Raw genomic sequence first — 14425 nt, 5'->3', positions numbered from 1 at the left:
AAATACAAGAGAGAGCTAAATTCAAGATCCGATCATTTCGAGATGCCTGGACACACTGAGTTTGAAAGACTGGAGATCATAGGAAGCAGGAAATACAGACAGAGGGAGACAGTTCCAGAGTTGATCTGTTGCATAAATGAAGGACTGGGAGTAACGATTAACTCTTGCATTAGAGAGTTGGACAGGAAAAGGATAAGAGTTTGCTGCTGGACGGGTGCTACGCACCCGTCGTAGAGGTGGAGGGATGCATGCAGACAGTTCAGAGGAGCAATGACCATTGAAGTAGCGATGGAAAAGAGATAAAGATGCAACAGTGCGGCGAAGAGACAGAAATTGAAAGTAGTCAGTAAAAGGAGGAGAGTTAATGAAACGAAAAGTCTTTGACTCCACCCTATTGAGAAGAGCTGTATGTGGGGAGCCTCCCCACACATGAGAGTTGTACTCCACACAGGGACCCCGGGCTCCTACGCTCCTCATGGGTCAATGTAGGAGTGGATGATGGATGGGTATATATATATATATATATATATATATATATATATACTGTATATATATATATATATATATATATATATATATATATATATATATATATATATATATATATATATATATATATATATATATATATATATATATATATATATATATATATATATATATATATATATATATATAAAATGTAATACCAATATCGGTATTTATATTTTAGTGTTAACTTCTTGCCTGTGTGTGTGTGTGTGTGTGTGTGTGTGTGTGTGTGTGTGTGTGTGTGTGTGTGTGTGTGTGTGTGTGTGTGTGTGTGTGTTTTGCGTCAGTATTGTAATCAGCTTATTATTTCTACTTCACAGGGCCGAGCTGAGAGGGGCGTCTGCTGGGAGTTGCTGACACTACAACCCTGCTCTCTCCCTCCCCTCCTTCCATCGTCTGCCACCCTAGCTGAATCCCTAACATCTTTTCCCTTACCCCTGCTACCTTCGTTCTTATCCCTAGCATCCCCTAAGTCAGTTACTACCGTTCTTGTTTTTATCACTACCATCCCTTGTCTTATTCCTGTCATCTTTATCCATTTCCATACCAACCCTATCAAATTCCTACCAATTCTTTACCTTTTGCAGTATATGTATTTTAATTCAGCTGCTTATCTCGTTAAGTCCAGTATTGTAAGTCCCCAGTAATCATTTCAATATCTTAGCCTCCTTAATTGTATAGCATAATCTTACTAACCCACCTGAATTCCAAAAATCTGTTCCTGTCATTCCTTAAGCCTTTTAGATTGTACTGAGCAAACCCTTAAATCCCAGAGCGTGCCCATTGCATCCCAATAATCCTAGAGTGAAATGATGCCATATACATTAAAGCCACGTGTCTGTCTCTCTGTTTAAAAAATCATAGTCTGTCTTAAGCAAAGTCTTTGTTTCCTTGAGCCTATATTGAGTAATTAACTTGAAGTGCGAAGTCTGTCCCTGGCAATTCCTAAACATAACATCAGATATTTTTACCTGTAAATTCACTCTTCTACAGCAAATTTTGTCTTATCCCGGAAAAATCAAGCCTTTTTTCCTTTAATCGGGCCAGTCACTACCACCCTCAGCTCCGCTTCTATTCCATTTAACTCTATTCTCCCTAATCCAGTCTATCTGAAACATCACATACTTTCTGTGTCAACTATCTCAGAATTAGCTTTAGCATCAACACCAAATCAACTCTCCTAAGTTTTTACTCCACTAACCCTGTCCTTTCTATCTCATATCAACGAAAGTTCCTTAAGCCTATCGAAACTCAAGGCCTCTCCCAGCTTTTAAGTCCTAACTCAATCACCACAACCTATCTTTAGCAAACCCAGTTCAGTCATAAGTATCCCAGTCTTGTCCCAGTTCATTATTTAGTAACCATAGCCTTGATCCTAGTATCCCAAACCTCTCTAACCAGGAACCCCACAATTCCATCCTTCTTCTTTATCCATTTCAACCCCATATCACCTCCTACATTGCACACACGCAGAGGTGAGCAGCGAAGTAGAGGAGGAACATAAAGTTAGTGGAAAACGGGGAAAGTGGAAGAGACGAGAAGAAGGGAAAGGACAATTAAAGACCACACTATAAATTGGTAAACACGCATTCCCTTTAACTCATGTGAGGGAGAGGAAAATAAGCTGCTTTGTATTGCTAAACTACTTACGTATTTCTATGTGGGATGACAAGCTGTAGTCTCTGGTGAACGTTCAAGTCAACATCGAAGTCAAATATCGAATAAGAGTATAGTGTGTCAGAACTGTGCACGAATTACCTTGCAGTCGTTACAAGTTTTCAGACAACATGGGAATTGAAAGGAAAAAAGAACGCTTCCAATTATCTGAAAAAACAATTACCTAATATTCACAGCAAAGAATTGTGTTCCATTGAAATAGTGTTTGGAGTATTGAGCGAGAGAGGCTAATGAACCAAGAGACAGCACGACGGAAGAGATAGAAGCGGGGGAAGTGAAGAGAGACCACAGAAGAGAAAGGAAAAGGGAGAGAGAAACTAGGAGAAAAGAGAGAGAAGGGAGGAGGGTGCGTTCTGTTTCCTCCCGCTTCGCCTCCTCCTGAATTGAGACACTGATTCGGCGGCCTCACGGAACGCCTTGTGTACAAACTTTTTCCCGAAGTTTTGCTGGGGAAGGTTAGAATTAAATTTCCTTCCTAAAATCTGTTGCGTGAGGAGTGAGGAGAAAGAGTGAGGGTGAGGAGTGAAGGTGGAAGGTGTGGTGCGAGGGGTGGGAAGAGGTGTGAGGTGTTGTTCAGAATGAGAGGCCCAAGTTGTCTCCTTCATCTCTCCGACACTTGAGGTGCTTCCAAGCTTACTCACCCACACTTACGTACATACGCGCCCACGAACAACTACACACACACACACACACACACACACACACACACACACCTAACCACAGTCGTATCTGCTTACACACGTAGTTAAACTCAGACCGAACACTCTCCTATAAGACCACTCACACTCAGCACCTGCACATACATCCACCCTTTCACACACACATAATTTTACCTACCCACACTCACGATACACACTTTCCCACATCATCGCCCTGTCTTCACACGCACACATCAGCATCACACACAACCAAACGCACATAAGGTCAGATATTCACACCCAGCTGCATTCACACACAGACTCTCCTGCCCATACACTTTGCTGTTCACACTGTGCACTCTCCCACACCACCTCCCATTGTCATACCCAGCCATCAGCATCACACGCATAAACATTAACAAGTCCATACCCACATACATCTCTCCCACTACACATTCTCCCACACCACCACCACTTGCCCAAACACCCACCCAGCATTATCTTACGCCTTTCCACGCCTCCCACGGCAGTCACCCGCTCACACTGCGCCATCACCAGCCGTCCACACCATGACGCCAACAAAACTACGCCTCCTGCTCCTCCTTGGACTTGGTGAGTAATGTTCCTGTTCTGTAAGCTGGTAAAATCCATCCGCCTTTAAAATCTTTCAGACTGACAGAGGTATATCTTAATCACTAATACATTTCCCTGAGTGTGAAAATATTGTACGATCCAAAGATTTCTCTTCAAACTTACAAAAAATGGTGTATCCAGGACTAGGATCGTGTTTTTCATTTGGTAAGAACCCTCTGTCAAGAATGTTGAGAGGACGAAAGATACACAGTATATATATATATATATATATATATATATATATATATATATATATATTCACTCTCATCTTAAATGTCAGGACCAACTGCCTAGCCCCGGGCTTCTACGCTCCTCATGGGGCAACGTAGGATTGGATGACGGATGGATGGATATATATATATGTGTGTGTGTGTGTGTGTGTGTGTGTGTGTGTGTGTGTGTGTAATTCATTCTTGCTACCAGCAGACCCTCTTAGTTAGCTTTGGACTGATTAAATTAGAAATGAAAGTTCTTGATCTTTCGGAGCAAATAAGTCGGATGGATTATCATAAGACGGCATGAGTGGAAAAGTAAAGCTGAGCAAAAAAAGATTAAAAGAGAACGAGAGGAAGAAGACTTAATACATGGCCATACAAAAAGAAAAAGTAGGAAGTAAAGACTGACAGAGGTGATCATTAGTGTGATAAGTAAGAGAATGTAAGGGCAAAGGAGGGGAGTGAAGAAAAAAACGAGAAATTATAGAAAGGGAGATGAAATCCAAGGTAGAGATAACAAGGTAAGAGAGAGAGAGAGAGAGAGAGAGAGAGAGGAAGAGGGTGAGGGAGAGAAGGAAGAGAAATGAGGTGGAGGAGAGAGTGATTAGAGAAGGCAAGAAAGAGATAAGAGGAGAGGAGGAAAGAGTCGTGAGAGAGAGAAAAGAAGCTATGAGGGAGGGTGGCGTGGATGCAAGATGTGCAAGAGGATCCCTCAACATGTAAGAAATACTGGAGATACGTCTGTTATGAGAGAGAGAGAGAGAGAGAGAGAGAGGGGGGTTCATAAATATACAAACCAGACAGATTCCGGTCGTTAACCCCTTCTCTGCAAGAACGTCTTTATTTCATTCTTGCTATCTCTAGACAATTTGAGTCAGTTAAGGAGAGTCAGTGACAAGAGGAGAGTTTATATTTATAGCTTTTAATTATCCGTTTTTCTGCGAGGTCTTCCACAAGCTGAATAAAACTGAATCTTGCTTTATAAAGATAGAAAGTAGTCACCGTACTGAAGGAATTTTTGTCATCAGGAAGTATTTCTTAACTGAAATGCACACACTTGTCTTACTGGAGTTTAAGATGTTTGAGAAAGAGAGAGAGAGAGAGAGAGAGAGAGAGAATAAGGAAGCAGGGAATACAAAAGACCACCTGAGAGAGGAACAGCAACAATCTTATTTGTTCGCTCGAGGCCGTATGTCAGGGTGGAGGTCGTGGCTAATGTATCTGCTATATCGGTCAAAGACAAGGAATACAAAGCAGGTTTTGGGTCATTTCATATGAAATATAATTATTTTTTTTGATTTGCTATATCGACATTCATAATATTCGTACTAAAAGAGGCTCTTTCATTTTCGCACCTACTTTTTTTAGCACCTATTTTTTTGGGTCCACTTGAGTACTTTATCAAGATCTCTTTTAATTTCCTTCCTTTATAAAGATGTATTTTTTCCTGTGACCTTCTGTTTTTTGTCATTGACAAATCCAGATACCTTACAAGACAAACACCTACAGTATGACTATTAAAAACAAAGTATTGCCTATCAGTAAGCATTGTACCTCTCGATCTGGAACTTCCTAGTCTGAATTTCATTTCACCTGAGCACATTGTCACTGAAAGGAAGCATCTATAGTCTCTTAGAAATCTTTCATATGCGCGCTATATCAACCTCCTTTTAAAATTATAATAAGACAACATCGACAGATATAGTTTTATGACATATACAAGCATTCAGTTTACTGTATCGTTGAAAATATGCAAGAAATTCGTAAAACAACATTGATGAGAACATTTCTTTCTGTTTCATAAAATTACTTCTGATAATAAATTCCAAAATTTTGCAAACTGCAAATGCTAAGTTATATGGAAGCTTCGTTCCTTGGTGTGGTTTGTTACCACATTTAAACATCTTAGTTACACTCATCGGCTTTCACTCGTTTGGCACCCTGCCACTTCTTGAAGATATGATGAAATCCTTAGATAGAAGACGGTTCTAGTTTGTTTTTTCCTATATTTAATACTCATATGCATATTCATCTGGTCCTGGTATTTTACTCACATTAATGGTGTTGATTATGGCTATACATCTTTCTCATTAATCGTAGTATCAATATTAAATTGCCTTCACCTAATCATCCTGAAAATTGCCAGACTCATACTTGTAACTTTTATGGTGAATACAGATGCGAAGAGAAAGCAAAGAGTTTAGCATACTCAGTTTCATTGTCAGATAGTTCTTTATTGCCAGAAACTATCGTGCATGTTCTTGAAGTTATATTACCTTCTTTTACCTGACACTGTCAATTAAAAAGAAAAAAAAAGAGGGGGAAACGATTTTTCGATGCAAGAAATGTGTGTTTCAGTGATTTTATTGCCTTGCTTTAAAGACGTGCTTAGCTGTCTGGCGAAGGATGTCATGTTATTATTGTGACAGACCTTTTTGTGGCATAATTTTGTTGTGTAAGTTCCTCTCGATGTTTTCCTCTTTTTTTGTTCTTTTTTATGTTGCTAATACAAGGGTTTCATCAGCTTGGTTTAATAATGTTTCGCTGGCCATCTGTTGTGCAGTGGCACACAAAACTTTGCCAAAGGCCAGCAGATGTCAGGATTATTTGGCCTTTATCTATTTGTTATAGAGAAAGAAGATGTATCAGTTTGTCTGGTTGACTGAAGAGACCCAGGCAGAGAGAGAATAAAAGTTAGAGTTGTAGGGGAACGTTAGGGTTGGTTGTTCATGTCACGTTATCCTCTTCGAATTGTAAGTGAGGTGAGCTGATGAAATAGGTAGATCGGGGTCGATGGAATTATACTGTGTCAAAGTTGCTTCACTGGAAAAGTTAAAGAGCTTGACGTGACCCGTGTATTCTCAGGGGCAGTTTCTGCTGGCTACTGCCTTCCCACTCAAGCTCATACTCTCCTTGTCCTTCCTTCTTCCGTGGCTGTCTGGTTCTCTCTCTTTCTCCTACTCCCTATTACTCGATGCAGATCTCTCTGGTTCTCTGGTTCTCCTACATGTGTTTTCGGACTTATATTCCCTTCTGACCTACGGTTAAGTGTGTGTGTGTGTGTGTGTGTGTGTGTGTGTACTCGTAGGGTCTCTCACACTTCCGACATGTGAACAGCTGTCAGGTCATCCGGTGCTTGAAGTACTTGAGTGTCTGGCTGTGGGGAAAAGTATCTAACTTCTTGCTGGCGAACTCAGACATAACTACCTGTCTACTACATATTGATGCCTATGGTTATATAATTGGATAGTTACATAATTACATATTGTGTCATAACATATTAATTCCAAATGATGATTTCTGTATTTCATTAATATTTGATGATTTGATAACGGACAATCACTGATACTTGCAATTGCTTTCAGATATAAACAAGGCCCTCCAATACAGCAGTTGGGTACTTACTTGTAACTGAGCGTAACATTACCATCACTGAATTTAAGGTTAACAGTGATCACTACTGCTAAATACTTTTGCTCTCGTAATATGAATAACTACTGTAAGTTTCTCATGTGACTAAGCAAAGTCTAAGGTGTCCCTCTACATGCTGGGCTATCCATGAGCTGATGCAATGAAGTTTTCTGTAAGTAGACGTACAGGCCTAACATCGCGAGTGCTAATAAGGGTTTTTGGGAACTGGTAAATTTTAAATTGGCCGAAAATATACATACAGTGAGTACAACTGGTTTAGGCACTGATTATACATTTTCTTGTCCGTGTTACATGATTGTACTGGTGGATGATCACTTAGTCCAAGGTTCAAATTACTTCATGAGTTATATCTCACCTGGAGGTAAATATGGTAAGGACTATTAATAGACGGCTTTGAAATTACGACTGACTGAGGTTGCGCTAAGTGACAGGATGTCTTCAGCCACTAAGTCATTCCTGACATCACCGAAAATGTTATAAATGTAATTAGCTCGCTTGTGGGGGAGGTTAGAATATATATATGTTACATTAACTACGGTCTACGCTAGCAGGCCAATTCCTTTCGAGTGGTTCGTGTTTTTTTCCTTAAAAAAAAAAAGAAAGAAAAAAAAAAGCGAAATGGACGATCAAAATGAGTACAATCAACTGAGTTTTAGAGAAGACATTCGTCTTAGAATGAAGATCACTCGTCAAAGTGGTTCCAGGTATTAATGAATTTCACTCCTCCGAAGAGAGCTTTACGTAACTATAGCTGCGTTTTTGTCGTCCAAGCTGACGGATTGGATTCGAAGCCATTTTCGGCGAAACCAAGATGCGCCTTTTTTTGTCGGCCAAAGTGATACGAAGCCAGCCCAAGCATTTTTCATGGAAACCAAGACCGTCTTCGTATCTCACCCAGGCGTGGTTGGGAGCAGTCTTGGTACAGCCTGGGCAGAGTGAGTTTGGCCAACAAGGACAAGTACGTGAAAAATATCATGAAATTAGCAAGATGTAGATAAAATCAGGGTGTACGTGGCTAATATAAACGACATATAGAGCCAGTTCAGCACAAATAGGGGCTACTTGTAAATTGCATATTCTCCATATGATCTTAAGCGAATCACTCTGTTTACATTGTAATTGGTAAGTGTAATTTTTCAGACAGAAACCAAGCGCCCCAAGACGCGCTTCGAATCCCAAGCTCCAGCTTGGACGACAAAAACGCGACTACATATCATTCACACTAACGGCAGTACAGTAGAAGACGTTCCCAGCAACTAAAATTGGGAACTCACCTGAAATTTAGATACTGTTAGTCATTCATTCTTACCGGTGGATCATCAGGAAAAACAAAGGAATGGGTGAAGACTGGAAAGTACCTAGATGGAGAAAGAGAGCCCCCCCCAAACAAAAAAAGAAGAAAAGTAGAGAGGGAACAACTCATGGAGAAAGGAAGAGGGAAGTAGAAAGTGAGAAGAGAGGAGGATACCAAGAGTGAGTGAGTGAGTGAGAGAGAGAGAGAGAGAGAGAGAGAGAGAAGTAGCCAAAGAGAGGAAAAGAGAGAAAGAGAGGGAGGGAAGGAGGGAGGGAAGAAGGGAGGGAGGCAGGTAGGGTGGGAGGTCATTGGTCTCCACGGTAATATTCAAGAAAATTGGTCGGTCTTAAGCATTCTCCCCGTTGTCCCGTTTGCTGCACCGCTCGCTCTCACCTCCTTTTCATAATTTCACCTTCAGTTCTCGTTTTTTGGTTAAAGACGAGAGGCTGTGAAGGGTGATGGTGGGGATGAGGGTGTGGGTGAGGAGGTGGTGTGTTAATGAAACGTTGGGTACGAGTTAACTTTTTCAAGGGTGTTTCCTTAGTTTCTTTTTTGTTTTTATGGCTACCACCAGAAACTTTTATAATGTTGAACTGAATCCCTTCTCATTAATACCTAAAATCTACCGATGACCCCTTAAATGGACTGTGTTTTGGCAATACACTAATATATATCTATATCTATCTATCTTTCTATCTACTTATCTATCTATCTATGTATATATTTGTGTATATATAGACAGATGGATATAGATAGATACATAGACACACTGACAGATACATTTGTACATAGACAGATATGTATGTGCATACAGAGAGAGAGAGAGAGAGAGAGAGAGACTGATATAGATAAAATCATAGCTTAGATATAGAGCTTATATTTCGAATTATAATGGAACACATCTGAGAAACAAAGTATACATAAAACAGTAGATAACAGCAGTCAAACTCTAACAGCTGCGATAATTCTTGGTCAAAGAAAGTGCATATTTCTTGTTGACATTTTTCTCTCAATTCCTTTCGTTACGTCCTCCCACTCCTCTTCGTCTTATGGTCACATTTTTTCTGCTCCTTATCTCATTTCCGTCGTCCTCTTCCTTCTTTCCTTCCTTTCCAATCTTCGTTCTCTCTTTTCATCTTTATTCTCATTCTTTTTTTTTTTTTCATTCTCTTCTTACTTTTCTCATCAATTTTTTTTCCTTCCTGTTCCTCTTGTCTCATTCCTCATCTCCCTTCGTTCTTCTCATCCCTCTTATATCTTTTTCCCATTTTTCCTTTCCATACTCCCCTCTCCATTTTTCTTCCCGTTTTTCCTTTTCTTCTTTCCTCTTTCCTCTTCTCATTTATTTACCTTCCTTCTCGCCATCTACCTTTCATTTTTTTTTATTCTCTTCTAACTCTCCAATATTTCAATTTCTCATCCGTTCCCTTAACTCCCTTTCCTAGTTTTATTCCTTGTTCTTCTTCCTTTCTTCTTGTTTTCCCTTATTTTTCTTTGTTATAAATTCCATTGTTTTTCTTCAAGGTTCCTTTTTTCCTCATTATTCTTTCTTACTCTAGCTTTCTTCTCTTTTTCCCTTCATTTTTGCCTAATGTTCGCCTGTTTCCTCCTTTCCTTCCTTTATTCCTCACTTCGTCTCTTCCTTCCTTCCTGTACTTGCCCCTCCTTTGTTCTCTCTCCCTTTATTTACCTCTTTCTGTTTCTTCCTTTCCTCCTTTTTTGCTCGCTTCTTATTCTTCATCCCCCCTTCCCTTATATTTCCTTCCTTTCTCCCTCTTCTTTATTTATCTGTCCTGCTACTTTATGTTCCGTCCATCTAACTCTTCTTTCTTTTACTACTCTCCTTGCTTTTCTCTCCCTCCTCTCCATTAATTTCTTTCTTTTAACAATCCTTTCCTTTCTTTATTATCTTACTTCCTCTACCTTTCTTCCCTCTCTCAAATGTTTTCCTCTTCTTCTTTACTTTCTTCCTTCCCAACCCTTCACGTCTTTCATTCCTTCTCTCTTCTCTAATTATTTCTACCTCCCTCTTTCTCTCCCATTTATCCTTCCATTCCTTCATTTCTTCCCGTTCCTCTTGGCCCTTGTTTTAATCCTGCCTATTTTTTTTCTCACTCCAGTGCTTTTGTCTCCTCCTTTCGTTTATTTATTATTATTATTTTTTAATATAAGGTATTCTTTATATTTCCTCCTATCCTTCTTACTTCATGCCCTCTTTTTTTTTTTTTTTCACTCGCCTTTCTTTCGTTTTTCTCATTTCGTTTTAGCTAACGCCAGTCTGTTTTATTCAACTCATTTTCTATTTAGGACCCATCAGTTGTGTTGAATATAACTGTGAAGACAGAAAGAATAAAATAAAAAAAAACGTCCTTTGTAAGATGGCATGATCATTTATCGTGCAACAAGAAAATATTTTATTTTGATTATGCAATACACGTAGGTCAGCTTTTGTAGTGGAGAGAGGAAAATAATATCAGTTAAAACTTTCAGTATTGTAATGTCTTTTCTGTTCTGTTCTTGCCACCGCCAAAATTGAAACGAGTGTGTTCAAAATGGGCGATTCACCTCGTAAGTAAGCGATATATGAAGCCTGTTCCTAATCTCTTCATTACAAGAGGTCTTTTCACAACTTCGCAATATCGACCAACGTAAAAAGAGCAAAGAAAATAAAGCTACTGAGAGTGAAAGGATTGATATACTTTTAGCCTGTATGAGAGAGAGAGAGAGAGAGAGAGAGAGAGAGAGAGAGGCTAGATGCTCTCAGGAGCTGCCTTCACGCCCTAGCGCCGATATGATTGTGCCACTCTGTTGTTTGGTTATACAAACATCCCTCAACTCCCTCCCTATCCCCTGAAAGGACGATGATGAATTGCAGCGGCAGGAAAACCTCATCCTGTAGTCCATCCGGTTCACGTTCAAATGAGCCTTTTGGTTGAAATTACTACTACTACTACTACTGAGAGACTGAATAATGACGTTTAATCCTCTTACGATCGTGTCTCTGTAATTTTTTTTTCCCTGAAGCTGTCCTCAGATGATTAAATACCTCTGAGAGTGAGGTACAGGAGGCTTAGAGACATAAAGCCGTCATCACCAACACCCTCATACTCGGGCAAGCTTGACCATTTTATTCCAGCTAAAGACAGACGATTTCATTCAGCTGCGAGTTAGTCATTAGGGCATGAAAGATATAGGTAGGATCAAGGACTGTTTTGTGTCTTGGTGAGAGCGTTTGATATCGTATCTGTAGCCCGGGGGAAGGGAGGAGTATTGTATCCTAACTTAGTGGGAGGGTTCGGTATTGTATGTGTAAGCTGGTGGAAGGAGTAGGTATTGTATCATACAGTAACTTGGTCAGAGGAGTAGGGACCGTATCGTAATCTGGTGGAAAGGTTTGGTATCGCATAGTAACATGATGACTGGGTTTGGTATTGCATCGTAACCTGGTGGAAGGGTGAGGTATTGTATTGTAACGTGGCGAGAAGATTAGCACTGCACTGTAACTGCGGGAGAGTTAGATATTGTTCAGTAACTTGGTGGGAGAATTAGGTACTGTACAGTAACTTGGTGGGAGAGTTCAGTAACTTGGTGGTGGAATTAGGTGTTGTGCAGTAACTTGGTGGGAGCGTTAAGTATTGTACAGTAACTTGGTGGCAGGTTAAATATTGTGTTATAAGCTTGTGGGAGGGTTAAGTACTGTATCGCTACCTTGTGGGAGGGTTAGGTATTGCACTGAGCTAGGTGGGAGGGCTAGTTATAGCATCAAACCTGGTGGGAGGGATAAGAATTGTATTTAAGGTGTCGAAGAGTTATTTATTGTACTGTAACTTTGTGGAAGGTAAAGTAGAGCATTGTAAATTATTGGTAATATGGCTTATGTATTAACTGTGTAGCTACTGTATTATTAATGTGTGTGGGTAATGCATTACAGTATGGTATTATTAGTGTGGGCAGCTACAATGCTGTTATATAACTTGGGATGGCTATTGTATTATTGATTTACAAGTATAAGAGGGTATTGTACCAACAGAGATAATGGTTATGTTATGAGTGTGGGTGGATATTGTAAGATCAGGGTGAATGACTTTTATATTTCTGTATTTCACTCACCTCAACAGGTGGTAGGTGGTGGTGTCAATCATCCACTCACTTTAGGCAGAACTGCCTACTTCTTCGTTCATCTTTATCAATATTATTACATTTCTCCCATCACATGTATCATTGTTATACCCTCTTTCCTCTCCAGGTAACTCTGTTCTGATTGACAGGTTTAATAGTTTCCTGTGTACTCAAGAAACCAGTTATAACGCTACATGGTAACCATATGATATCAATAACGGGAAGATGTGTAGCGTACTCCATTGTCCTTGTTAACTGAGTGGGGAGAAGCAGCATCTATCCAGAAATCAAACCTCTACACAGTTCCCCGCGCCTCGGTTTGGTGAAGCGTCCTTTGCGGCAAGGGAACATCGGTTCACCACTTGGGACGGCCCTGCATGGGAGATTACTTGCCTCAGGCTGATGCGACTGCCCAGCCGGACAGAAATTTGTTCAATAACAAAGTTCATCTTAACTTGGCAAAATTTTTCGTCCTTTTACAGTTTGTTTCCCGTAGCACATTTGCCAAGTACGGCAACATTAAGGCCCTACATCTTTTCATTACACTTCTTTGTTACTAGTATCCTTCTAGTGTTCATCTCTTGTTGCATATCAACATTCAAGATCGAAAGACGGCAGTGTTACACAAAGTTAAAGTAAATAGAATATAATTCTTTGAAAAAATCTGTATTGTATTGTACAACTAAGCTTCGGGGTAGGTATTGTATGTTTTCTTGTATGCAAGAGGGTGGTAATTGTATTGCAATTTATGGGAGGGCAATTTATTCTCTCTCTCTCTCTCTCTCTCTCTCTCTCTCTCTCTCTCTCTCTCTCTCTCTCTCGCCTTACCATTATTCCTTTTCCTTTCCCAATATCATTATCCATTTTCTCTGGTTGTGGCGGGCTGTTGTGTGGTGTGGGAGGGTGATACGGTGTGTGGTGTGGTGTGGGAGGGTGATACGGTGTGTGGTGTGGTGTGGGAGGGTGATACGGTGTGTGGTGTGGTGTGGGAGGGTGATTTTGTGTGGGGTGGGAGGCTGGTATAGTGTATTGTGTGGTGTGAGAGGGATATGGTGATTTTGTGCGATGTGGGAGAGAACTGTGAGCTGTTGCATGGTGTGGGAGGGAGTTGTGGAGTGGTGTGGTGCGTTGCGGTGTGGTGTGGTGCGTTGCGGTGTAGTGTAGTATGTTGTGCTTTGCTGTGGTGTGGTGTAATGTGGTGTAGTGGGGCTTCACTCAAGTCATTAAAGTGTAAGGAAGTAAAGAGCCTCGCATTCGAAAGTTATTACTGAGAGACAGACGGACACAGCGGCTCCTAGAGATGCCCTTGTATCAAAAAGCAATGGGAAGGGAGGGATGATGGATGGGAAGAAAGGATGTAAGGAAAAAATAGCGCAAGAAGACAAATACATAAAAAGAAACGGGGAGAGAGAGAGAGAGAGAGAGAGAGAGAGAGAGAGAGAGAGAGAGAGAGAGAGAGAGAGAGAGAGAAAGGAAGGAAGGCAGAGTGGAAAAATGTTAAGCAGGGACGAAAGAAAGAAGTCATAGGTGAGGGAGGGAGGGATGAGAGAAAGGAAGGCACGTCGGGAATGTGGAGAAAGATGAGAGAAGGAAGGCATGAAGGAAAGAAGCAAGAGGAGTATGAAGGAAGGAAGAAGGAAAGGAAGGAAGGAAGGAAGGTATGCTGAATAGGGAAGGAAGGAAGAAAGAAAACATGAAGATGGAATGGAAGAAATAAGAGTACCAGAAATGCAGTTAGAAAAAAAAAAAGACGAAAAGAAGAAAAGCAGGAAGGAAAGAAGGAAGGAAGAAAGGAAGTTAGAGTGGGAGAGAACAAGACATGTTTGCAGGGTGGAAGGAGAGACATAAAGAAGGAAGTAAGATACTGTAGGACGGAAGGAAGGGAA

General features: G+C 40.5%; 1 protein-coding gene across 1 annotated transcript in view; it reads left to right on the top strand.

The window, feature by feature from the left end:
• The first annotated feature begins 3308 nt into the window (after positions 1 to 3308).
• The window catches only part of LOC145408296 (uncharacterized), a 396553-nt gene continuing 385436 nt past the window's right edge, over positions 3309 to 14425 (top strand). Inside the window, exon 1 of the mRNA XM_080279070.1 lies at positions 3309 to 3458. Coding sequence (XP_080135196.1) covers positions 3416 to 3458 — 43 coding nt within the window. The 5' untranslated portion in view covers positions 3309 to 3415. The remainder of the gene's footprint in view (positions 3459 to 14425) is intronic.

Source organism: Coenobita brevimanus, chromosome 76 (genome assembly GCF_032717465.1).
Source record: "Coenobita brevimanus isolate Jiangsu-jjx chromosome 76, ASM3271746v2, whole genome shotgun sequence".
NCBI classification, from domain to species: domain Eukaryota; kingdom Metazoa; phylum Arthropoda; class Malacostraca; order Decapoda; family Coenobitidae; genus Coenobita; species Coenobita brevimanus.
The sequence above is the reverse complement of the archived record's forward strand: the minus strand, read 5'-3'. Positions and strand labels throughout refer to the sequence as shown.